General features: G+C 33.0%; 1 protein-coding gene across 4 annotated transcripts in view; it reads right to left on the bottom strand.

Moving 5' to 3' along the window:
* The window catches only part of PRDM15 (PR/SET domain 15), a 169,907-nt gene that overhangs the window by 22,131 nt on the left and 123,168 nt on the right, over positions 1-24,608 (bottom strand). For all 4 annotated transcript variants that reach the window (XM_074300477.1, XM_074300478.1, XM_074300476.1 and 1 more), the window contains 6 exons: positions 19,334-19,465; positions 7,927-8,058; positions 5,382-5,545; positions 4,846-4,925; positions 2,338-2,457; positions 755-886 (listed from right to left, as the gene is read on the bottom strand). In XM_074300477.1, coding sequence (XP_074156578.1) covers positions 755-886; positions 2,338-2,457; positions 4,846-4,925; positions 5,382-5,545; positions 7,927-8,058; positions 19,334-19,465 — 760 coding nt within the window. The remainder of the gene's footprint in view (positions 1-754; positions 887-2,337; positions 2,458-4,845; positions 4,926-5,381; positions 5,546-7,926; positions 8,059-19,333; positions 19,466-24,608) is intronic.

Here is a 24,608-nt window from a genome sequence, read left to right as displayed (position 1 = left end):
TATTGAGGTATAAAGATTCAAAAGAATCACCCACACTTTATCTATGGTAAGGTAAATTGCCAGCAACACTAAAAGATAATAAAACAGGTCAAATGTAATTATATTGGTTCCAAATAATTAAAGTTTAAATACATTTTTCATTTTTGTCAGCTTTTTGAAATAATTACAAAAAGGGAAAGTTATATATTTGACAGACTGTAACTATATTAATTAATTTTTGCTTTTTTAAAATAAAAAGATATTGTGGATGGTGAGTTGTTTTTGGTGTGTTTGATGTGTTCAACAAAATATCAAGAAAAAATATATTATTATAAATTCCTGTTAAATGAATGCTAAAAATACTGATTTTGGTTCAATATAATAAAGATAAGTAAAATAGATTTTGCTTTAATGATCTGTATCTTCAGGCAATTATTTTGAAAGTTAACCTGTATAGAATTAAAGGTATAGAAATAGTTTTAGTCAAGAATTTTGGTCACTTAAAAATTTCTCTAGTGTGGACTTGTTTTGTTTCATGTGTTTTTCATAATGTTCAGCATAGAAAACAAGTGTGTAAGAGTTTTACATTTACATTTACATTTCAGTCACTGTATTATTTGCCTTGCCATGCTAAATAAATGTTAGATTGCACTGAGATGGAAGGAACTTCAAGAGTTCCTATAGTCCATTTATCTGGCCATTAGCTGAGCAACAATTAGGTTATCTAGATGAAAAGACAGAAAATAACTTGGTTATCTTCTAGCTGCTCACTGACCTGTATGTCTTTTGTAGTGCTTCAACATATTGACCTTTTGAGCAAATTTCCTATGGCACTCCTTGCATTCGTATTCTTTGATACCTTTATGAAGTTTCATATGGTGACGAAGAGCATGTTTAGTTTTCATGCCTGTAAGGAAAAAAGAAGTAGAGAAGCATATAATGTCGAAGTCCTGGCCCTCGGAACTGTACGTAGAAGACTGGTAGCAAGAATGAATTCTTTTATCAGCCACCACTCAAATTTGTCACACCTAACTTCTCAGAGTACCTAGTAGATTTATCAAATATTGTACCGAGCTTAGAACTGACAACATAAGTACAAAGTTATCAACTTTGTGTCATAAAAGACCTACATTTTAACACAGGGGTTATATGTTTAAATTATCTAACATTAGGTTAAGCATCAATAAAAGTAGTTTTAAAAATTTTGAATAATTTTTATTTGTATTTTCAAGAAAACAAAGTCTAATATTAATTTTAAAAGGAAGTAGCATTAAAAAGCAATGAGGTTGCTTAATTCAAGAAAATTATGCATATGTTAATACTAAACTTTAAACCTACTTTTTAAAATTATTTTAAGCTCACAGAAATGATCAGGTAGATTTTAAATGTATATTTACACACATGTAAATATAACCTCAATAATTTGAATTCATAACAGTCTGAATTGTAGACTAGTTTAAAAGAAAGAAATATAATATCACTATTTTTGGCATTTGTGGACTATAGATAAATCAAATCAGTACCAACAAAGGAAAGGACAAGCCTACAGACCACTGCCCTAAGGAGTACTAGTCTCTGCTTATTAGTTGAAGAATATTATCTTTGAATAATAGCTTTCCTTTTTTTCAAAAGAGTAGCATAATCATTGCATATTACAAACCATCATTATCATAGAATGCTCCTACATGGCTTAAAGAATCATTTGGCTCTTTTTTTTCTAAAGTAGATAAATATTTGCCCTTCTATTTATTACACTAATAATTGCATGGCACGGTACTCTCAGTTCTTACCTGATCAACCTTTCTCAATGCTGGTGAAAAAATGAACTTTAGCTAGCATTTGTAAGAATTATGGAAGTAAAGTGATAGAGTTTGAATTAATATGAGTTAAGTACATTTCTTTACTAAGAATGAATTAAAGTCAAGGTTTTATTTCAGGGACCATTTTAGTGACTTTTAGGCTGGCAAAGGGAACAAAAGTCTTTGAAGCAATTTCTAACTATTATTAGGAGGAAACAATAGAGAAGTAGAAATGAAAGAGATGTTTTCCCAAAATAAGAAGTCCTTGAATCTCAGCTACATGTATTTCTACTTAACTAAGGAAATATTTTTTCCTTGGTTTCTTGGACTATGTCCAATTGCCACAAATGGCATTTTGGCTAGCTATGGAGAAGGAGAATTCTGCAATTCTAACAGTTGCTTCCAGTCAAGATCAAAGTTAAATGACTTTAACTGAAGTAGAAAGGGGTGACAGTGAAAAAAAGTACTTTGCCACATTTTCACTAGATTAGCACCATTGTTTATTTCCTATATGCACTGTAAGTGAATTTCATTACATTAAATAGAATGACATACCTACCTTTTCCACATTCTGCACATAAGTATTCCCTGATGTTATCATGTACTCTCATATGTTCTTTAAGCATATCTTTTCTGGCAAAGGATTTACCACATTGCTCACATGCATGACTTTTTACACCTTTAAAAAATTAAATCGAATTTAAATTAAAAAAAAAATCAAAATTCAAACTAATGAGCAAGCCACAAAACTAGGTAACGAGATAAGACATATTTAAAATATCTATTCAGGTTTGAAAGCTGAATTAATTAATGACAAATCTTTTAGTGTACCACTCTATTTACAATCATGATTTTAGTCTTCTGATAAACCAACTTGCCTTATATAACATCGATTTCCTGAGGAAACTGGTTATTCTTTCTGACTCTTAGCTTGTTTTGGTTCTGGTTATTTTAAGGTAAAAGTATGAGATGAGTTAGAAGGTTCTGATAGTTGTCATTGAAGATTGTGAGCCCTGACCCTACACAAATTCAGCAGTATTTGATTTGTGTTAAGTAGATTTTATTCAAGGTAACCAAGTTACAGGACTTTAGTTGATTCTAGATGACTATCATTTCTATTGAATTAGTATATTGTGAAGTATAGTGAAAATAGATTTTGTACAAATGAGGGAACTAGTCCTGCTGCATGAAAAATTTTATTGGTTTAGTGATGATAGACCCTGAATAATCTGAACCTGTTCATTTTTAAACAATATATAGTTTTACACTTAGGACAACTCTAGGAATGTTTTAAATTTAAACAAAATTGTATATTTAAGGAGAGGGAAAAGTAATGAGAAATAATGTGCTTGAGAAACTGTAGAAGGAAAAAATTTAGCCCAGCAATTAAGCTAATACAAAGAGATGGCCAGAGAAAAACTAGAACTAGTAAGAGAAAAAAATTAAAGTTTTGACTATTCTTTTCATGGTTAAATGCTAGCACACTTCCATCCCTCCACCTCACTCACTGTTCTATATATATAATTAATTAGCCCTTGGAAAGGATGGAGTCTTGAATAAGAATGAATATAAGTTTATGACAATTTTGCCAATTATACATAAGTTCAAGATGTATTGGCCTACTCTGACAAAGAACTGTAACAATTAGTGAAATATTTCTGAGAGCATAAATCCTAGATTTGATAACTTCCCTCATGAGATAAACATTATTAGTAATGACAGAGATATTCAATTTAAAATACAAAATATGAAGGAAATCTCTAAGGTATTACTCACCCAACATTTCCACTATATCCTGAAACTAAGCTTTTGTGACAAGAGAATGACAAAATGAAATTTAAATGTGTGTCAAAATAATTTTAAATATAGCATGGACTGGACCAATTTCTAACCTGTGAGTGAGTAGCTGGTTAGCAAAGGGAGTTCTATTGCCTTATGAGGACAACTTTTTATACTTTTTCCTGCTCTGATAGCTTTACAGATAATTGTGAGGAAAAGAATTGATCGTCTGGGTGGGTAACTAACCTGGGTCTCTCAAAAAGCCAGTGGGTGATCATGGAAGAGAACTTCAATATCTTGCATCCATAGCCTAATCTTTAAGGATGTCATTAGTGGATTCTTCTAGGCAAATACTAGCAATACTCTGTCCCTAAGAAATTATGTGCATCTTGTTGTCTTTGAGACTTATGGAATTGCTTATCTTTTATTTTCAGAATAATGGATTTATTTAAAAGCAGAAAAAAGAGGGACAATACAGAATTTCATTTTGCTGTGCTTTGGGGAAGCCTGACACTGCTTGAAAGATCTACCAGTTTTAGAAACTTCCCATTAAAAATCTTGCTCCATTGCTTAAATTGCTGTAATCAATTATATGTTAATATTTTACTTTCCTCAGAATATTACAAAAAATTCTACTTGGTCACCAAGCCTAATTGACTCTCATAAGTTTCCTAAGAGTTGTCCCCCCCCTCACCCTGCTAACTTTGTACTTCCCTCATTTGAGTTTGTTTCCACAAGATTATAAAAATCATTTGTCTTGCCCAGACACACAGCAGAGCTTCTTGGTGACACTAAGACACTGTCTGTGTTTGAGTGTCTCTCCCATTGCAAATGCAATTAATAAAGAGTAATGTCTTGGCCACAAATGCTGGGTTAATTCTTCAACATCTAGAAAAAAACAGCACAGGGTTTTAAGCTAAGGGATTCATTTTCCAGAACTTTAACCGTACTTACTACAGGAAAGTATTTTAGAGAGGTATCATAGAGATTCACCTCTGACACTTATTTAGCTTATTTAGCTTTGTGAAGGCAGCCAAATCACTTAATCTGCCAGTCTCAGCTTCCTCTTCTGCAAAATGGAAATAAGAATATTTACATTGCCCACTTCAAAGAGCTGATCTTAGGAATTTTACAAACCTTAAAATGCTATTTAAAGGTATTATTAATTTTCCTTATAACTTTCAGTGGGAAAATTGTTTATTATTATAATAGAATTATAATAATCCTGTTAAGAAACATGTTAATACTAGAAATAGGCAGCCTAAAGCTATAGGAACAAATATACTACCTGTGTGTATGAGCTTATGTCGTTCCAAATTTCCTATGCTATTAAAGATCCTTCCACAAATTTCACATGGATGAATGTACCTGAAACAAGAGAAAAAAACCTATTGGACAGTGAACTCACATATAGCCATTATTTTAGTAATTTACAATAAAACTGAAATTTTATTAATTGAAGACAATATAAACAAGATATTAAATAGATTTTTCAAACTTTATCTAAATAAGCACAAATATTGTGCAGCAGGCATGTACATATTTAAACTTTATCTGTTTCTGACGTGTTTTAAGAAGTATAGTTTGCTGTATAACAGTGGAGATGACAATAAGGATATAAATCATGTCATACTGTTATATATCTGAACCCTTTGTATATATTATAAAGTGAATAAATGTGTGCATTGGTCACAATACTTTGAGAAAAATGTTGAGTTCCTGCAAATTACTAAATAAAATATTATTAAAATGGAAATACAGTCCATTCCAACAAAACTATAGAATAACCATCAGGAGGCAACATTTTGTCACAAAAGTCCTTACTTCTGTACATTGGGGTCAGGCAGATTCTCTCGGTGAATAACCATATGTGCATGGTAAGTTGCTTTAAGTGCGAATCGTCTGTTACAGATACTACAGCCATAGCCTTTCTCTTTGTGAACCTCCATGATGTGCTTGAGGTATTCTTTCCCTCTGCCAAATGTTAGCTGTGAAATGAACCAATAATAAATAAAGAGGAAAATAAAAGAAAAGACAGGAAAAACTTTTGATGTCCTATACCCTAAGGTACAGAAAATCAACCCTTTTTTGTTAAAGAAATGTTAAATTGCAAATCCAGGCATGTTTAAACACAATTTCTCTTATATAGGTCAAATGGTTTCAGTCTACAAGATGACTCCCAAGAGGCATACTGCATCTTTCAAATGGAATGTGGCTCAAATTTTAACATGTATTTAGATATATGTTCTCTAATTTAGATGTATGCCATATTTATACTTAGGTACATTTCCTGGTCATCTCATTACCATGTTGCCCACAAATCATCCCATCAAATTCATCTCTCTCTTATCACTGGATACTTAGACACTTCACCTGAGAAGGGGGCTTTGATAAAGAGTATTTGTTTAACTTTTACAAAACTAGGTTGTCAAACTATTTCCCAAATATGGCTGTACCTATACCATTCCTCCTCCCTGTCTCCCTTTACTTCCCCTTCCTAAATCTTCCTTTTATATATTGCCTTCCACTACCTCTTGAAGATAATCAAGTCAACAAGCATTTATTAAATACTAACAATGTACCAGACATTTTACCAAGGGCTGGAAATAAAAATAGAAGCAAAAAACAAAGATTGTTCCTCAAGAGAACTATCTTCTAATGGGGGAAGATAACACATAAAAGGAAACTGAAAAGCAAAGAAGTGGATAGCAGGGGGATGGAGAAAGGAGTCAGGAGCAGAATCCAGAAAAGACTGAATATGGCTTACTAGAGCATTTTCTTTAAAATGGAAGTTCTGGGAGGAAGTGACAAGTGAAATGAAAGATCCATAGAGTCAAAATAGTCTATCAAGGTAAGAATCTTTCTGGGGAAAACTGCTCTTCCATGGTAAAACCACTGAAGGGTCATGGTAGAGAAATAAGTCTAGAAGTGAAGCTGTGAAAGGAATGAACACAGTTGGCCTGGACACTTTCTTAAAATGGAGGTTTTGGGAAGAATTAATTAAGTAAAAGAAGGGGTTAGAGGGGCAAAGTGAACTTTCAGAATGAGAAGGCTGTAAAGCAGAGTGATTTTCCAGGGTAAGAAGGCTTTTGGGTCCTAGTAGAGGAAAAAGTCTGAATAGTCAACAGAACCCAGGGAGAAATGACAAAGATTGCTAGTGAATAGGATCCTGCCTGGCATATAATAAGTGCTGAATAAATGCTTACTTTGTTCAAATATTTGTCCATTTATCTACTGATATGTTTATCTATTGTTTATTATTATGTCTTCAGATGAAAAATGAACAAAAGCCAGAGTGAAAAACAGCAGGATGGACTGCTTTTGGGAATTGTAAAGTTCTTTGAAGAATCCTAAACTTCCCATGAAAGCAAAGGCCCATCTGCTCAATACTAACACTTAATCAGTGTTGCTCTATGGTAGCAAGATATGGAGAGCTACAAATTAGCATCACTATACACAGAGTACAAGATAAATAGAGGATGTGAAAAAGTTGCATCAAGAAACTTCAAAGAAGAAGAGGAATAAAAGATGTCATTAAGGCACTAAATGACAGGAAAAACTTTTGGGAAAACATGAAAAAAAGTTGTAAGAATTAGACAGGTATGATAGGTTACCATCTATGTTACTGGAATGACCTCTTGAATTTATAAGATCCAAAGTTCATTTCAGTATTTTAACAAAGTTGCCTCCAAAAAAAGTTGTGTCAAGTTTGCCATATCAAGGACTTAGCTAATGAGGAAAAATGTTTTTTGTGTATATTTGTGAGAAAATTAGATTTTTCTGAGCAGAACTAGGAGATCATTATATACTTCAACAATGATACTGTATGAGGATGTATTCTGATGGAAGTAGATATCTTCAACATAGAGAAGATCTAATTCAGTTCCAATTGATCAATGATGGACAGAATCAGCTACACCCAGAGAAGGAACACTGGGAAATGAGTGTAAACTGTTAGCATTTTTTGTTTTTCTCCCCAGGTTATTTTTACCTTCTGAATCCAATTCTTCCTTTGCAACAACAACAACAACAAAATTCAGTTCTGCACATATATATTGTACTTAGGATATACTATAACATATTTAACATGTATGGGAATGCCTGCCATCTAGGGGAGGGGGTGGAGGGAAGGAGGGGAAAAATTCAGAACAGAAGGGAGTACAAGGGATAATGTTGCATGTGTACTGTCAAAAAATGTTATAATTATAAAATTAATTAAAAAAAAAAGAAAAGAAAATTAGATTTTTCATGCTTTATTACAAAAAAAAAAAAAATCAGATAATCTATTCTGATCATCTTTGGCATTTGAATGAAAAGTTTCCATTCAAGGTAAATGCAAGGGTGAGTTTAAATAAAAATTATATTTTACCTGGCACCGTTTGCAACTATACTTGTGAGGCTCTGAGTCTGCACTTTCATCAGAGTTGTCATTTTCTTCTGATGAAATACCAATTTTACCAATGAATTCTTCCCTCTGGTGGTCGTCCATTAATGCAATGTCCTGGAAAAGAAAGAAACAGTTTATTGTTGCCAATAGCAAGAAGGGAGTTTTCAAAATCTTTAGTCCTCATTCATGTGGCACTACTTCACATGCCAAAAGGGCCCATGGATAGATTTCATGGTGTTCTACAAATTTGTATCAAAAAAGTTTATACATTTCTTTTCTTTTCTTTTCCTTTTTTTAAAAAAAATTATATATATATATACAGTATATATGCATGGGTAATTTTTTTTATAACATTATCCCTTGTATTCATTTTTCCAATTATCCCTTCCCTCCCTCTACTCCCTCCCCTAGATGACAGGCAATCCCATACATTTTACATACATATTTATTTTCAATAAATAAGTTAAATTTAGCAATTTCTTTATAAATTCAGTTAATAAACATGATTCTATGGCTTTAAGAGAGTTCTAAAGAGGTCTGTGATTTCAAAAGATTAAGAATCCCTGGACTAGATGATCTTGGAGGGCCTTCTTCCTCTATATTATAAATACCACATTATCTTTTTGAAAATTTTCTCTGGGGGCAGGTAGTTGGTGCAGTCGATAGAATACCAGCCCTGAAGTCAGGAAGACCTGAGTTCAAATCTAACCTCAGACATTTAACACTTTCTAGCTTTGTGACCTTGGACAAGTCAAAATTTTAGTAGCCTAGAGTTGAGAACTGAGGATAGAGAAAGTAATTAGGACAAGTTCACTGTAGTCACTATAAAATGAAATTATTAATTCAGGGAATGGAATAGTGTGATGCACTGTCTTTGAATTCATCTTGGTTTTTTTCCTTTAAAAGTAATTGGAGCTATGTGACTTGCCTAGGTTCACACAGATAGTAAGTGTCTGAGGCTGGATTTAACTCCAGAGCCAGTGCTATAGCTGCTCTGCTAAATTTCTCTGAAATTTTTAAGGATTAGTGCTCACTGAATGAGTAAAATTCTATTACCTTATGTATACCTGATGTTCTTGATTCTTCTCAGTTTTTATTATAATCTTAAGTTTTTCTGACTACATAATCCAGTTTTCTTTTTTTAAATTTTATTTTATCATAATCCAGTTTTCTATAGAATTCAATCTAAGAAGCAAGGGAAGTTAATAAGAAAAGTACAGAACTCTAATGAGAAGGGGGAAAAGAAGCTAAAAATTTTTTTATGCTAAATCATATGTATAGAAGATAGAATCAAGAACAGATAAATAAGTACAATTGGTAGCATGAAAATTAAAATGCAGTGCTAATGCTCAGAATGAACTATATCTCTGGATTAATGTCAGGAATAATTTTGAAAGTTAAGATTTTTTTTTAATAAAACAAAACAAATAAAAAGAATAACATCATTTAGAATAGACAGCAAAGACAAGAAGATAGAACTACTGAATTCTTATTAAGACAAGAAAACAGAACTACTCAATTCTTATTTTGTTTCTATCTTTTCTGACAATGGACTAATTTAGACATTTAGCTGCATCTCAAAATTTGGACAATAAATAACCGTTTATCTCCAAGGATTTTCCTGTGAGAATAATAATATTATGACCTTTTGAATGATTATAGGCCTCATTTAGGAAGTTCTATAGTATATTGTAGTTTGATGCATTGAGAACAATTGTTATCCACAAAAAGAAGCATCTATATGGAATCTCTTTGATTTGGATAACCTTCAGGACAGTTGGAAATAATTTTTCAATGATACAATTAGATGAACAATCCAGAGAGCTGGCCATCAACTCATACAGACTGTGCATGGACAATGAAGTAGTCCAAGCATTAAAAATCACCTTTAGGAAATTGTGTCGCATTTTGTTTTGTATTTTTCCTATATGACATCTTTCTTGCCCAACTACTAGTAGTTTCCTTTCCAGATTTGTAATCAATTAATTTGTGTTTATTTTATATATATTTCACTGGGAAATACATATATGTATATAAATGTTGTCTCAACCAGTAGAATATAAGTAAGCTCTTTGCGAGTAGGGACTGATTCTTATTTTTATCTACAATACTTAGCACAGTGTCTGAATAGGTGCTTATTAAGTGCTTGTAAATGATTAATTACTTTTAATCCTAAACTAATCCTACGGGGTAAAAAGACTATCTTTTTAAAACCAGTATCCTTCTGGTGAAGCTATATGGCTACAAATAAAAGGCTATAATGATTTTCTAAAAAATGTAAACTCAGAGGGCAAGATAGATAATGGATATAAATTTCTATAAATAAGCAATACAGAACTATGGAGGAGTGCATAGAGATTCTTATCAGAGAGCTAGATAATCAGGAAAGATGTATGATAGCCAAAGTAAGGGATAATTAAAGGTGGCTTGTACCCTTAATTGTAACCCATGCAATTATCAAGAGATTTAGAAGAAAGCCCTAAGAATGTGGGTAGATACTTTGTGGATAACTTATGGCCCAGGATCACACAGCAAGGAAGTATTAAGTGTCTGAGGCCACATCTGAAATCAGGTCCTCTTGACTTTCAGGACTGGTGCTCTATCCAACACCTAGCTGACCCTAATCAACAAATATTTAATGAGAATATACATGTCAGACATTATACCGGTGTTTGGGATTCAAATACAAGAAATGTAAGCAGTTTAGAAATTCACACATATATACAGAATACATAGAAAAAGAATGAATACAAATAAATAAAAAGTTAAATACAGGATAGTTTGAGCAATTTAATTTGAAATGTCTAATAAGCAATCCAAGTAGAGGATTGAAGCTCAAGGAAAAGATGAACTTAATTATGTATCTGGAAGTCATTGACATAGAGATGATCAAGACCAAGAAAACTGAAGAAGGCAGAGAGGCACAGAGACAGATAGAGACAGAAGAATGGGGAGCCTATGATAGAACCCTAAGGAATCTCTCCATTTCAGGGATACCCTGATAGGGAACCCCTATAGGAAACTGAGAAGGGCATGATTATACAAATAAGAAAATCAAGAGAAGCAGGGTCATAAAAGTCCAAGGAGAAGAGAGCATCCAGGAAAAGTGATCAACAGGATTACATGAGATGATGCTCAAAGACCCTTAGTTTTGACAACTTAGAGACAATTTTTAATTTTGGAGACAGCAATTTCAGTCTAGTGAAAGCCAAATTTCAAAGAGCTAAAAAGTGAGAGCAGAAAACAAAAGCAGTGATCGACAGACAGCTTTTCATAGAAGTTCAGCTGAAAAAAGGAAGAGAAAGAAATGACAAATTGAAAAAATGGTAAGATCTCTCTGTTATTCAACCATATTGTCTTATAAAAAGATTTTGTTACAGTGTTTTTTCTTAATATTTTTCAAAGTTATTTTTGGACTATCTATTATTAATTGATCATTTTTGTCTGGTTGAGTTTTTTTTTTTTTCAATATTGGACTAAGTTCTCTATATGAGATGGAGTTAGATCTCTATATCTTTGGGCAGTTTTGGTATTCATAATTTTGTAGAAACCCAATTTCCTTTGAATTCTCTATTTTGTTGTAATATAATTGCAATAATTTCTAATAATTCTTTTTGTTTCCTGTTTCTTGTATATTTAATTTATTTTAAAAATTCTGGTAGATTTTCTTTTCTCTTAATTTACTTGTCTAATAGTTCATTAGTTTTCTTAGAGTTTTAAAAAGCAAACCAGTTCTTTCTCATTCTTCTCTCTGCATTTTGCAGTGTTCTGTTGTAGAATAAAACCTTCCCTATCACATAAAATACAGGAAAAACAGAAACATTCTAGTCTCCTTATTAAATCACTATATGTGCAACTCTATTTTGCCCTCAATCAAGAGATAATTTTAAGTATTATACTACCTATTGATGTATTCGTGAGGTGAAACTATCTTCCTAAATTCATTCAATTCTTTTACCTACTTTCCTCCAGAGTTGCCCAATTATAATTTTTAATTCTTAGATTCTTTAGCCTAATCATGACTTCTTTACCTTTATACTAGTTCTTAAAAAAACAAATAAGAGTTCAAATCTGACCTCAGATACTTCCTAGCTGTGTGACCCTGGGCAAGTCACCTAACCCCAATTTATTTCAGCAAAAAACAAACAAATAAAAACAAATAAGACTTAAATAAAAGTAAATATTAGAATAGAAATATTAATTCATCAGTATCACAACAAATTTAATTTCTCAGTCTTTCATTAATAATTAACTTAGCATATATATATATACATATGTACTTGTATTTATATATAATATTCATCACTTGTAAACCTAGTAAATGTCACAGGTCTTTAGTCACATTTTAGCTCAGATCTTCCTGACTCTAAGGCCAAAGCTTTATCCACTGCACCACCTATCTATCCCAATATTCATTTCTAAAAACTTTGGGTTCCAAATCTCCTTCCTTCCTGAAATTTCCCACTCCTTCAAAGTGCAACCAATTTGATATTGATGACATATGCAAAATCATGTAAAACATTTCTATGTTGCAAAGAAAAATACAAACAAAATAAAACTACAGATAAATAAATGTGTTTAAAGTATGCTTCAATTTTCATTCAAAGTTTTTGGTTCTCTCTCAGGAAGTGGAAAGTGTTTTGTGTTGATCATAGTAGCTAATTCTTTCACAGTTGATTATCATACAATATGGCTGTTATTATGTACAATGTTCTCCTGGTTCTGCTCTCTTAAAATTTCCATCAGTTATTTGGTTTTCTCAGGTTTTCTAAAACTACCCTACTGATCATATCTTATAGCACAATTGTGTTCTATCACAATCATATGCCATAACTTGTTTAGCCATTCTCCAGTTAATGGGCAACCCCTAGATTTCTAATTCTTTGATGCCACAAAATGACCTGCTATAAATATTTATGTATATGTTAAGTCCTATTCCTTTTTCTTTGATCTCTTTGGGATAGACATGTAGCAGTATTATTGTTGGATCAAAGGGTAAACCATTTTATTACCCTTGGGTGTAGTTCCAAATTGTTCACCAGAAGGGTTAGACTACTTCACCTCTTCACCACCTGTGCATTAGTGTCCCAATTTTTCCACATCCCCTCTAGCATTAGTCATTTTTCTTTTGTGTCAAGCTAGCCAATCTGGTGTGAGGTGGTGTTTCAGAGTTGTTTTAATGTGTATTAATCTAATCAGTAGTGAAACTTAATGTGGTTATTCTTTGTGACATGCAGCTTGGGTTTTGAAGCAGGAGGATAGGAATGAGAAGCTGCAAGCTTATCCTTATCTGGAAAGCCTCAGGGTTGGTAAACAAAGCTGGATACTAAGAACTGATCTAGATCTCCATCATTATCTTCAAAGTGTAGCTTTCACCTCATAGTTTTCTTTTAGGGGGCTGGGGGGTAGGGCAACAGTTTTGTTTCAGTCAGTTCATTTGCTTTTGCCAGTGCTTTTAAAAAGGATTTTTTTTTCTTATTCTTTACATCATGGTTTTGTCAACGCTAGCTAAAGAAAGGATCTCCCACATTCCAATTTCTTTTTTATACAATATGAAAACAATAGCATCATTCATAATCTGGGAATTTGTGGTTAATATTATCTATTGGAGCATAGAAACAAGCTTCAAATAGAAACGGATAACAGCTGACTTTTAGATAATTTTCTATGCAGAAGATGTCAGTGTTCCTAAGCTGGGCCCCTCAGACCAGCAGACTTGGTTTGCTATCAGCTGCATTCCCATATTTGCAGAGGTAGCATCCTTGGCAGCTGCCCTCAAGCCCAATTAATTTTTCATTTCAAGTTCCATAGCCATTTGTTGAATGTAATTTTTATTTTATTTTGGTCTTAAAAGAATATATTTAACATTTCTGTGTAATTGTTTTTATGCCATCAATTTTTGTGAAGGTGCAAAGGTGTAGAGTGGAGAAATAGGTATACTTCTTTCTATTCCCATTCACTTTTCTCCAGAGATCTGTTATATCTCACTTTTCTAAAATTCAATAGTCCATGTGAATATTTGGGGTGGACTCACTTAATCTGCAAATCTCATGTTTCTTTCAAGTTACTTCAATTCTGCTTACCTCATAAACCACAATGCTTTCTTTGATACAGCTACACCATGCTAGGCAGTCCTTTGCCAGAATCAATTCCAAACTTCTTATTTATTTAATTGTAAAAATTATCTACTTTTGAGAAGGGAAAAGTAAAAGTTGCCCACTAGTATGGATTTACTGTCTACTTCCTTTTGTACTTCATTTATCTTTTCTTTTAATAATTTTAATGTTATGCCATTCGGTGCATATATTTATGTTTAGTACTGCTATTACTTTATTGTCTATGGTGCATTTTTGTAAGAAGTAGTTTTCCCTGATTAGCCCTGTTAATTAGGTCTATGATTGCTTTTTCTTGGCCAAGATCACATTTTTTATCCCTGATAAAAGCATAATAGAGTTCTGCTCCAGTTCCTCATTTCAAAACTCTGTATGTGCCTCTTGTTTCAGGTGTGTTTTTTGTAAAGGATATACTGTTGGATTCTGCTTTCTTATCCATTCTTCTATCTGCTTCTGTTTAATGGATGAGTTCATTCTACTCATGTTCACAGCTATGATTACTAACTGTGCACTCGCTTCCCTCCCTCCTATTTTCTTCTGTTTATCCTTATCTCTTTTTATCCCCTCTCTTGTCTAAAGTCAGTTAACAATTAACTTCTTTTATCCATCCTTCCTTTTATCACCATTCTCCTTTTTCTCTACTGCCTTTTCTCTCTTACTTTTCTGTTTGGACAAGATAGATTTCTATTACCAATTTGTCTGTGTGTGTGTGTGTGTGTGTGTGTGTGTGTGTGTGTGTGTGTGTGTGTGTGTGTATGTGTGTGTGTGTGTGTGTCTTTACTCTTTTGTAAAGAGAGACACAATATAAATGTATATACACACATATATGTGTATGTATATGCACATTTCTCTTTTTGAACCAGTTTAGATATGAGTGAGGTTCAAATGTTGCCTGCTCCCTCTGGCCCCATCATTTTCCCATATACTGTAAAAAGCTCTACTTTGTGCACTTCTTATGTGAGATAACATTCCTCATTCTTCCTCTCTATTCCTCCTTACTTATCACCTATCCATTTTTTTAAACATCATAATCAACTCATATTCATGTGCTCTCTATCTAGACTTGTAACTGCAGTAACAATAATAAAGTTATCGGTTGGTTGTTGTCCTTTGTTTTCAAAGAGGACCAAAATGAAATCACCACATTAGAGTCAAATTATAGCGTGCCAACTGTGGCTGATCAGACCAATGCAAACAAAGATTCTACCACAGGTCAGGCACAAATGCTCCATGTGAATATTTGGGGTAGGAGTCTCTAAATTTGCACATCTCATGTTTCTTTTGAATTACTTCAATTCTGCTTTCCTCATAGACCACAATGCTTTCTTTGTTGCAGCTACACTATGCTGGGCAGTCCTTTGCCAGTGTACCATATGTCAGAATCAATTCCAAAGTTCTTCAGAGAGACCCTAAGAGTGACCTTTATCACTTCTTCTGATCATCATGTCAGCAAGCGTACATCTGGTATTTGAACAACATGGCCAGCCCATCAAAGTTGCAATCTCTGCTGTAGTTTAAATGCTTGGCAGTTTAGTGCAAAAGTTCTCAGAAATTAGATATATCATCTTCCCATATAGGAATGTAAACCTCTTAACTTTATTAAATCCTTTATGATTATTCTTCCATATTTTTATATTTTTCTTCTATTTGAAAGTCAAAATAACTATTCACCTTTGGTCTTTTCATTAAAACTGTTTGAAAGCCCTCTGATTCATTAAATATCCATTTTTCCCCTGAAGGATTACACTCATAGGTATATAATCCTAGATCCTTTGCCTGTCAGAAAATCCTATACTAAGTCCTCTATTCCTTTAATGTGGAAGTTGCTAAATCTTGTGTGAAGCTGATGTAGTCCTATGGTATTTAATCTCTTTTTGTTTTTGTTATTAAAACTTTTTATTTTCAAAATATATTCATGGATAATTTTTCAACATTGACCCTTGCAAAACTTTATGTTTCAAATTCCTATTCTCCTACCCCTCCCACCTCTCCTAGATGACAAATAATCCAATGTATGTTAAACCTGTGCAATTCTTCTATACATATTTCTACAATTATCGTGCAGCTCGAAAAAGACAGATCAGAAAAAAATAAGAAAGAAAACAAAATTCAAACAAACAACAAAAAGATGAAAATGCTATGTTGTGATCCACACTCAGTTGCCACAGTCCTCTCTCTGGGAGTAGACAGCTCTCTTCATCATAAGATCACTGGAATGAACCTGAATCATCTCATTGTTGAAAAGAGCCACGTCCATCAGAAATGTTCATCATATAATCTTGTTGTTATATACAATGTTCTCTTGGTTCTTCTCTTAACTTAGCATCAGTTCATATAAGTCTCTCCAGGCCTTTCTGAAATCATCCTGCTGATCATTTCTTGTAGAACAATAATATTCCATTTTATTCACATGAATGGTCTCTTTTTGGCTACTTGAATTTTATTTTTGATCTCTGAGTTCTGGAATTGGGCTATGATATCCCTGAAAGGTTTTATTTTGGGATCTTTTTCAGGTGGTGATAAGTGGATTTTTTCAATTTCCCCTTTACTCCTATAATTTGTGTATTTCTTTGATAATTACTTGAAATAAGTTGGGATGGAAAATATAATCCACATCCAGAGAGAGAATATGAAAACTGAATATGGTTTGAAGCATAGTATTTTCACCTTTTTGTTTTGTTTTGTTTGCTTTTTCCTGTCCCCTCCCCGCTTTTGGTTTAATTTTTCTTATACAACATGACAAATATGGGAATTGGTTTAGAGGTATTTTACATCTTTTAACCTATATTGGATTTCTTGCTGTCTTGGTGGGGAGTGAGGGAGGAAAGGAAAAAAATTTGGAACATGAAATCTTACAGAAATAATGTTGAAAACTAACTTTACATGAATTTAGAGAAATATAATACTATTGAGGAAAAAAAGAAATATGATGTCTAAGTTCTTTCTTTAATAATGGTTTTCTAGCAGTCCGATAATTCTTAAATCACTTCTTGATCTAATTTCCAGGTCAGTTAATTTTTTTTTTCCTCCCCTAAGGAGATAATTTACATTTTCTTATAAATCTCCATTCTTTTAACTTTCTTTCTTTCTTTCTTTTTTTAAAATTTCATTTATTTATTTCTTTGTTTGTTTTGCTGACGCAATTGGGACTAAGTGACTTTCCCAGGATCAGACAGCTAGGAATATCTGAGAGCACATTTGAATTCAGGTCCTCCTGACTTCAGGGCTGATGCTCTATCCACTACGTTATCTAGCTGACTCTAACTTTCTTTTATTGTTTCTTGATGTCTCATGGAAACATCTGCTTCCACTTGACTAATTCTAATTTTTTGAGGAGTTATTTTTCTTCATTGAGTTTTTGTACCTTATTTTCCATTTGGTCAATTCTGCTTTTTAAAGAATTATTTTCATCAGGGACTTTAAATACTCCTTTTATACTCTGACTCAGTTATGTTTTTTAAGCGTTATTTTCTCTAGCATTTTTTATGCCTCTTTCTCTTTTTTTTGGTTAAGCTTTTTATTTTCAAAACATATGTATGGATAATTTTCAACATTCACCCTTGCAAAATCTTGCATTTCAAATTTTTCCCTCTTTTCTCTCTCCCCCCTCCCCTAGACACCAAGTAATCCAATGTATGTTACACATGTGCAATTCCTTTATATATATTTCCAAAAATATCATGCTGCACAAGAAAAATCAGATCAAAAAGGGAAAAATATGAGAAAGAAAACAAAATGTAAGCAAAAAACAGCAAAATGAAAATGCTATGTTGTGATCCACACTCAGTTGCCACAGTCCTCTCTCTGAGGACAGATGGCTCTCTTCATCACAAGAACATTGAAACTGTGCCTTTCTCTTTAAAAAAAAAAAAAAAAAAAAAAAAAAAGATGTTATCTTTTCTCAAACTTCTTCCTTCACTCTTATTTTTTTTTTTTTTTCTTCTACCTGTCTTATTTGACTTTGAAAAATCATTTTTAGCTATTCCAGGAATTCTTATTGGGCTTGTGTCTGATTTTTTTTTTTTTTTTTTTTTTTTTGAGGCTTTGCTTACAGCTCTTTTGATTCATTGTCTTCTGAGTTTGTACCTTGAGCTTCTCTAATTCAATAGTAGCTTTTTAGGTCAGATTTTTTTTTGTTGTTGTTGTTGTTTGCTCCTTTTCCCACCCTATTGCTTGGCTTGGGAACCAGAAGTGATACTGTTCCTCAGGGTCCCTGATCTCTTATGACAAAAAGTGGCACTCCTCCTCTCTGTCCTTGATCTATGAATCAGAAGAAGGTATTAGAGATAGAGTTTTACCTGCATCCAGTGTAGCCCAAGGGTGCCCTATAACATTCTTCTGACCAGCTGCCAGGTCCCCTTACTGACTAACTTAAGAGCTCCTGCAGATGCTGCTGCTGCTTCAGCTGCCACAACCTTACCTTACCAATGGTGTTTTATTCACCTGGACTCTGAGCCAGCCTCCACCTTCTTGTTACAGATCTCTATTTCTAATCTCCTGCATTGGCTTTTGTTGGCTCTGCTACTCCAGAATTAGGTCTGAGATATTGTAAAGTTGTTCTGAAGGAAATGTTGGGAAAGACCAGCTAAGTGATTCATCTAATCCATCTTGGCTCCACTTGAAAAAGTTCCTACTTGGTCCATTTTCAAGTACCTACTTGATGGTAGTTTTGAAAAAATGATTCAAATGCTTCCCTTTAGTGAGTGTCCATTTATTTTCTTTGATCAGTAGGATCAGATTTGCAGAGTTGTTATTTGTGGGTACCAATCATGCTTTTTAAAATGATCATATTATAAGAAATAACCACAGAAAATCTGTGCTAATCTAGAATTATTTCCAAAAAGTTAATAAACTATGTATATCCTGTCATCCAGCATTGTCATTATTAGATCTAAAACCCAAAGAGATCAAAGAAAAGGAAAAAAAAAACCAAAAATACAAAATACTCATAATAGCTCTTTTTTATAATAGTAATAAATTAGAATCTGAGGGGGTATCCATCATTTGGGGAAAAGTGTATGGAATGCTATTATGCTATAAGAAAGAGAAAATTTTCACAGCAATCTAGAAAGAGTTGCATGAACAAAGATTATAAGGGATACCCACTTCTTGAAAGGGATAGGGAATAGAGATATACTATAAAATAAGGATGATATAATAAAGATATTAATTTCAAAAAACAGTATTAATCTAAATAAGGCTGATAATTATTTCAAAATTCTGCTAAATCCCAGTAACAGGCAACAAAAAAGGCATGGAAAATGTGTAACAAATACCTTAAAATGAACATGAATATGATCCCTAAGCACATCTACCCGGAAGAATTTGCGTCCACAGATCTCACAAGTATACTTCTTATCGCCATGAGTCAAGAGATGTTTATTCATATTACTTCTACATGAAAATACCTATAAGCAGAAAAAAAAAATGACAATCAAGAAAACTTTTCTGTTCCCATGATTTGAGAAATACAATTTAATATCTGTTTATACAAAATAATTATCTACAAATCTCTATAGATATTGTGTCACTAGTTGTTCAATTTGACATTGACTTTAATCTTTACTATAATAAGTTAATGATCTTACTATACACAGACAGTTGGTACTCTCTTTTAGTCCATCCAAACTAGCTAAGGAGTTCTGACTTCTTTAATTGCAACCCCTATACAAATTTGTAGATTGTCTATCTACCTTGTGAAGAGAGATATTTCTTTGGGGAATGGAAATTTTCCCTGGAAAGTATCTTCCCAAAACATGTGCTGTGTTAGAGAAATCTAAAGTGAACCAACTGATGTTTTACATCACACCCAGAAAATGTCAAAGATGACAAAAGACTAATAACCATTGGTGGGACTGCCAGAAGATAGGCACAGATATAATGATATCTTATATGTAGAATTAATTGTTCCAGTATTATGAAAACAATGTGGAATTATGCTTTTCTAGGGAAAAAAAAGTAACTAAAATATCCATAGTCTTTGAAATCATGATCCTGATATAAGCAGATACTCCAAGAAAGTCAAAGACAGAAAAAAGGTCTCATGCTTCAAGTTACTGAGAGAAACAATTTTAGTTGCAGTATAGAAGTGGAAATAAAGTAGGGGTTATTAATTGGGGAATGACTAAATATATTGGCAACAAATGAATGGAAGGGAATATAACTACATTGTAAGAAAAAAGAATATGAAGAACTAGAAGCCACATAGGAAGACATTCATAAACTGATTACAGAATGCAATAATCAGAAACAAGAAAATGATTGAAAAAAAAAGATTAAATTGTGAAAACAAAAATAGAAAAAATAACAAAAAACCTTTACCAAAATGCCATGTATCTATAACAATCAAGACTGATCCTGCAGAAGACTTGAGAAAATAAATCTTGCTTCTTACATTGTATATTGCATACACTGTCAAAAAGTTTGAAATACTAGTTAACTTTGAAAAAAAAATTTTCCCTTTTTTTTCTTTTAAAAACTTTGTGACAAGGGATGACTCACCAGGTAGAAGGAAATGAAGCTGTATATTTGAGAATGGTTATTAATAAAGAGGAAGATAAAAATTAAAGGTAAGCAAAAAAGAAAAATAGAACGATGAAATGTTACCATTTTAATGGGTATTGATATCAGCATCCTTAAAAACTGATGACATCACAGAGAAAATCAAATAAGAAAGAAGACTTGCAAATAATTATAATGTTTTAAGGATCTTAAAAGAAAGAAATGGGAAGAGAATAAAAGGAGACTTACATGAAAAGGGTACAAGTAGATGCCTATACAATTGAGTAAAGGGAAGCTGGCTAGCACTTGAACCATTTTCATCTGAAATGGTCAAAAATTAACATAACACACAAAATGTACACATAAACATACAAAGAGATCATTGTAAAAATGCATTAAACTCAACAGGTAAAACAGGGAGAGGGAGAAGAAAAGGGAGTAAAGGAGAAAAAAGATCAAAGGAAGGAAAGATCAATCACAAGCAAAAATTAAAAAAAAAAAGTCTCAGATTCACAGGGTAGGATCATAAAGAGGGGTGAAAAGAGAAAAAAAGGTAGGAAGAAAGAGAGAAGTACAAAGCTATTATATGGGTGAGAAAAGAGCGGGAGGCGGGGGGGGGGGGGGGGGAGAGGAATATAGAAGTGAAACCTCTTTAAAGTCAAGCAAAGGCAATAACTCCTACTTGGCAGTTCATATCTTTCCCTTGAGAGTTCATTACAGTGGTCCATGGAATTCATGTTAAAAATTAATGGGGATAAATTCTTTAATATTTGTATTAAATAATTGCAAAATATGAAGAATAACATTAAATTACTATAGGGCCTTCACAGTACAATTTGTTGGCTTTTTGGAAGAGTAAAAAAAAATGTTAGGCATCATTGCCATAGAGCATGGGTAATAAGCAACATTTGTGTTTCATACTTCTGTGAAAAAAAAGATTTTAGGAAGGAAATAGAAGAAAAGTATAAGAGAATAAAAGGGAGCTAAATGCATAAAATTTTAAAATTTCTGCACAAATTCAAAACAGCTAAGTTTCAAAGGTAAGCAATTAACTAGGAAAAAAAACTTCACAGCAACATTCTGATAAAGGTCTCATTTACATGATACTGTGGAATTGGTTCAAATAGATAAAAGTGACAGCAATTCTCCAACAAATAAATAGTCAAACTATATGAAACAATGCTCAAGGGAAGTAATCTAAGTTTTTAAAATAATCATATGAAAAATATTCCAAATCACTATTAATTAGAAAAATGCAAATTAAGGCAATACTGAGTTTTTAACTCATACACATCAGATTGGCAAAGTGGACCAAAAAATAAAATGATAAAGTGTGGGAAAATCAGTATCATTCTCAAATTTACATGGTAAGTAAATACCATGTCACACTTCTACTCAATTAACTCCAGTATTTCTTCATTTCCATGTTCAAATATTTTTTGTATTTGATGTTTGGCATTCAGCACCCTTCATAACCAGCCTCCTCTTGCCTTACTAGTCTTTTTATATCTTATTTTCTAACACAGTAATTGCTTAATACATATTTACTGATTGACTGAACAAAAGGCATATATTAATGTACTTTTGGTGCATGAAGGTAATAGAATACCAATGGGCTATAAGAAATGAAGATAGATGGTTTCAGAAAAAACCTAGAAAGTTTATATGTTCTGAAGCAAACTGAATTAAGAACAAGTAAAATTACTTCTACTATAACATCAACACTTAGATTAAAAACTAATTAATTTAATGACTAACCATGATTCCAGAGGAATAATGATGCTAGCCATCTCCTGATAGATGGACTAATATGCAGGAGACACATTTTTAGATATGACTAATGTGCAAATGTTTTGCTTATGTATGCTTAAGTTATAAGGTATGCTTTCTTTTTTCTTTCTTTCTTTCTTTTTTTTTTTTAAGTTTAGGGAGAGGTTGGAAGGACAAAAGTACATTTGATCATTTTTAAAAATTAATTTAAAAAGTCCAACTTTGAAATGTTAAAAGCAATTAGCCAGAAGGAAGGATATCAGATTAACAACATAATGTTTGTCTCCAACAAAACAAACCTTACATATTCCTTAATATTCTCCAATTTGCTGCTCCTCCCTCTGCTGCATAAGTCTTTCTCTTTTTAGTTGCACCTTATGGCAGTTATAACCTGAATTAAAGACTACCTACAGCAGCTACACATGTGTTAGTATAAGGAGTTTCTATCTACTCCCTGTCCCTTAGATCATCTTGTAGGTATGGCAGGTATTCCATGAGAGTTAGGTTCTGAACTTGGAAACAGAATCAATCTGGAACAAGAATTCTACTCCTCATTTTTCCTTTTTGCATAAAATTTTCTACTTTACGAAACCAATTTGGATGAGATGACTGCAGGATCAGTCACAAAGATTAAGCAGGCATAGATGGTTTCAATCTGGAACACTGGTATCATTATACCACCTTTTCTTCCAAGCTTAGCCATCTTTCTGACTTCTCTATTATCATGAGGGGCACCAACATCCTTCCAGTTAAATAGGGTTTCATAACCACTATCATACTGTGTTAGAATTATTACTAAGTGCTAAGTTGGTTGTCTGGTACTTAACAATTCTCTAGTTCAGAGTTTACACATTTAAAGGAGTTTGCTCATTGGTCCTTTAAGGAGCCTCCACAAGCCCATTCTCTGGGAGGATATAAGGAGCCAACATTGAGTCTGGAAGGAGTCTGATGTGAGTCAAGGGGAGAACTTTAGGGAAACTCGAGGAGATTCAGAGCTAGGATTCAGTGGATTCGCAAATCCAGCAGATTCACATCTAGGATTAACTTCTGGGAAAACCACAATCTCACACTCTTGGAGGCAGAGTCGGATTCATTCCCACATCTACTTTCGTGCTGGCTGGAGGCTTTGGATTCAGAGGGAGCTAGAGACTGAAGCTGGCTGGAGACATTCTGACAGGAACTAAAGCCAAAGCTGCCTCCCCAGAAGCTACCCAATAAATCTGCCGCCCAGAGAATGATTGACAATCTAGAGAAAGAGAACATCGCAATATTGGATTCCTCGTTTTACCTCAGACCACATCCACATTGCCAGTTGTCAATTCTTGTTAGTTATACCTCCACATTGCTTACATTTGTTTCTTTCTTTTTTTTTTTTTTTTTACCCACAGAGCTACCACTATAATTAGGATAATAATAACAACAGCTAACATTTCTACAACACTTTTGATCCTTAGGACTACCCTAGGAAATAGGTACTGCCATTACTTTCATTTTACAGATAAGAAAACTAAAAGAGAGGTAAATAACGTACCCATTGTCTTATAGCTATTAAATATCTGAGGCTGTATTTTGAATTCATATGTTTCTGACTACAAGTCCAATGTTCAACCCCACTGAACTACTTTGTATAGCGCCTCATCGACTTTCCCTTAGAATATTGCAATGGCACTAAAAATGGTCTCCCTGCCTCATCTCTTTCCATTACAATCCATCTTCCACACAATTGTCAGAATGACTTTCTTAATGCACAGATAGATTTATGTTATTCCCCTACTCTTCCCCTACACTACATAAGTTTTTTAAAACCTTCCCCTACCTTACATAAGTTTTTCAAAACCTATGACTTATTAGTACAGTGATTCACATATTTAATTCATAAATGGAAAAATATAGATATTGAAATATGTGCTCAAAATTTTTTTACTTATGAGGACATCAGTGTCATGTAATGAGGAACAACAAGAAAAACAATTTGCATGAAATATACAATGCATAAAGAGGAGTAATATGTAATGTGGTTAGGAAGACAGACTGATATCTAGATGTGGAGGGTTTTAAAAGCTACATAGGGTAATTTATATGTTATCCTAAAGGAAATATGGAACAATTGGAGTTTATTGAATAGGGGAATGTACTGTTATGTCCAGAGTATACACATTCCAAAGAGAGCAATTAAAAAAACGCACTGAAGTAAAGGAAGAATTCATTATAAGTGCAAATATGGCATTGGAAGTACCATGCCTATCAAATCTCTTCATATCATGTACATACCTTCTGACC

Source organism: Sminthopsis crassicaudata, chromosome 3 (genome assembly GCF_048593235.1).
Source record: "Sminthopsis crassicaudata isolate SCR6 chromosome 3, ASM4859323v1, whole genome shotgun sequence".
Taxonomy (NCBI): Eukaryota; Metazoa; Chordata; class Mammalia; order Dasyuromorphia; family Dasyuridae; genus Sminthopsis; species Sminthopsis crassicaudata.
Note: the sequence above shows the minus strand (reverse complement) of the source record. Positions and strands in the feature narration are given on the sequence as shown.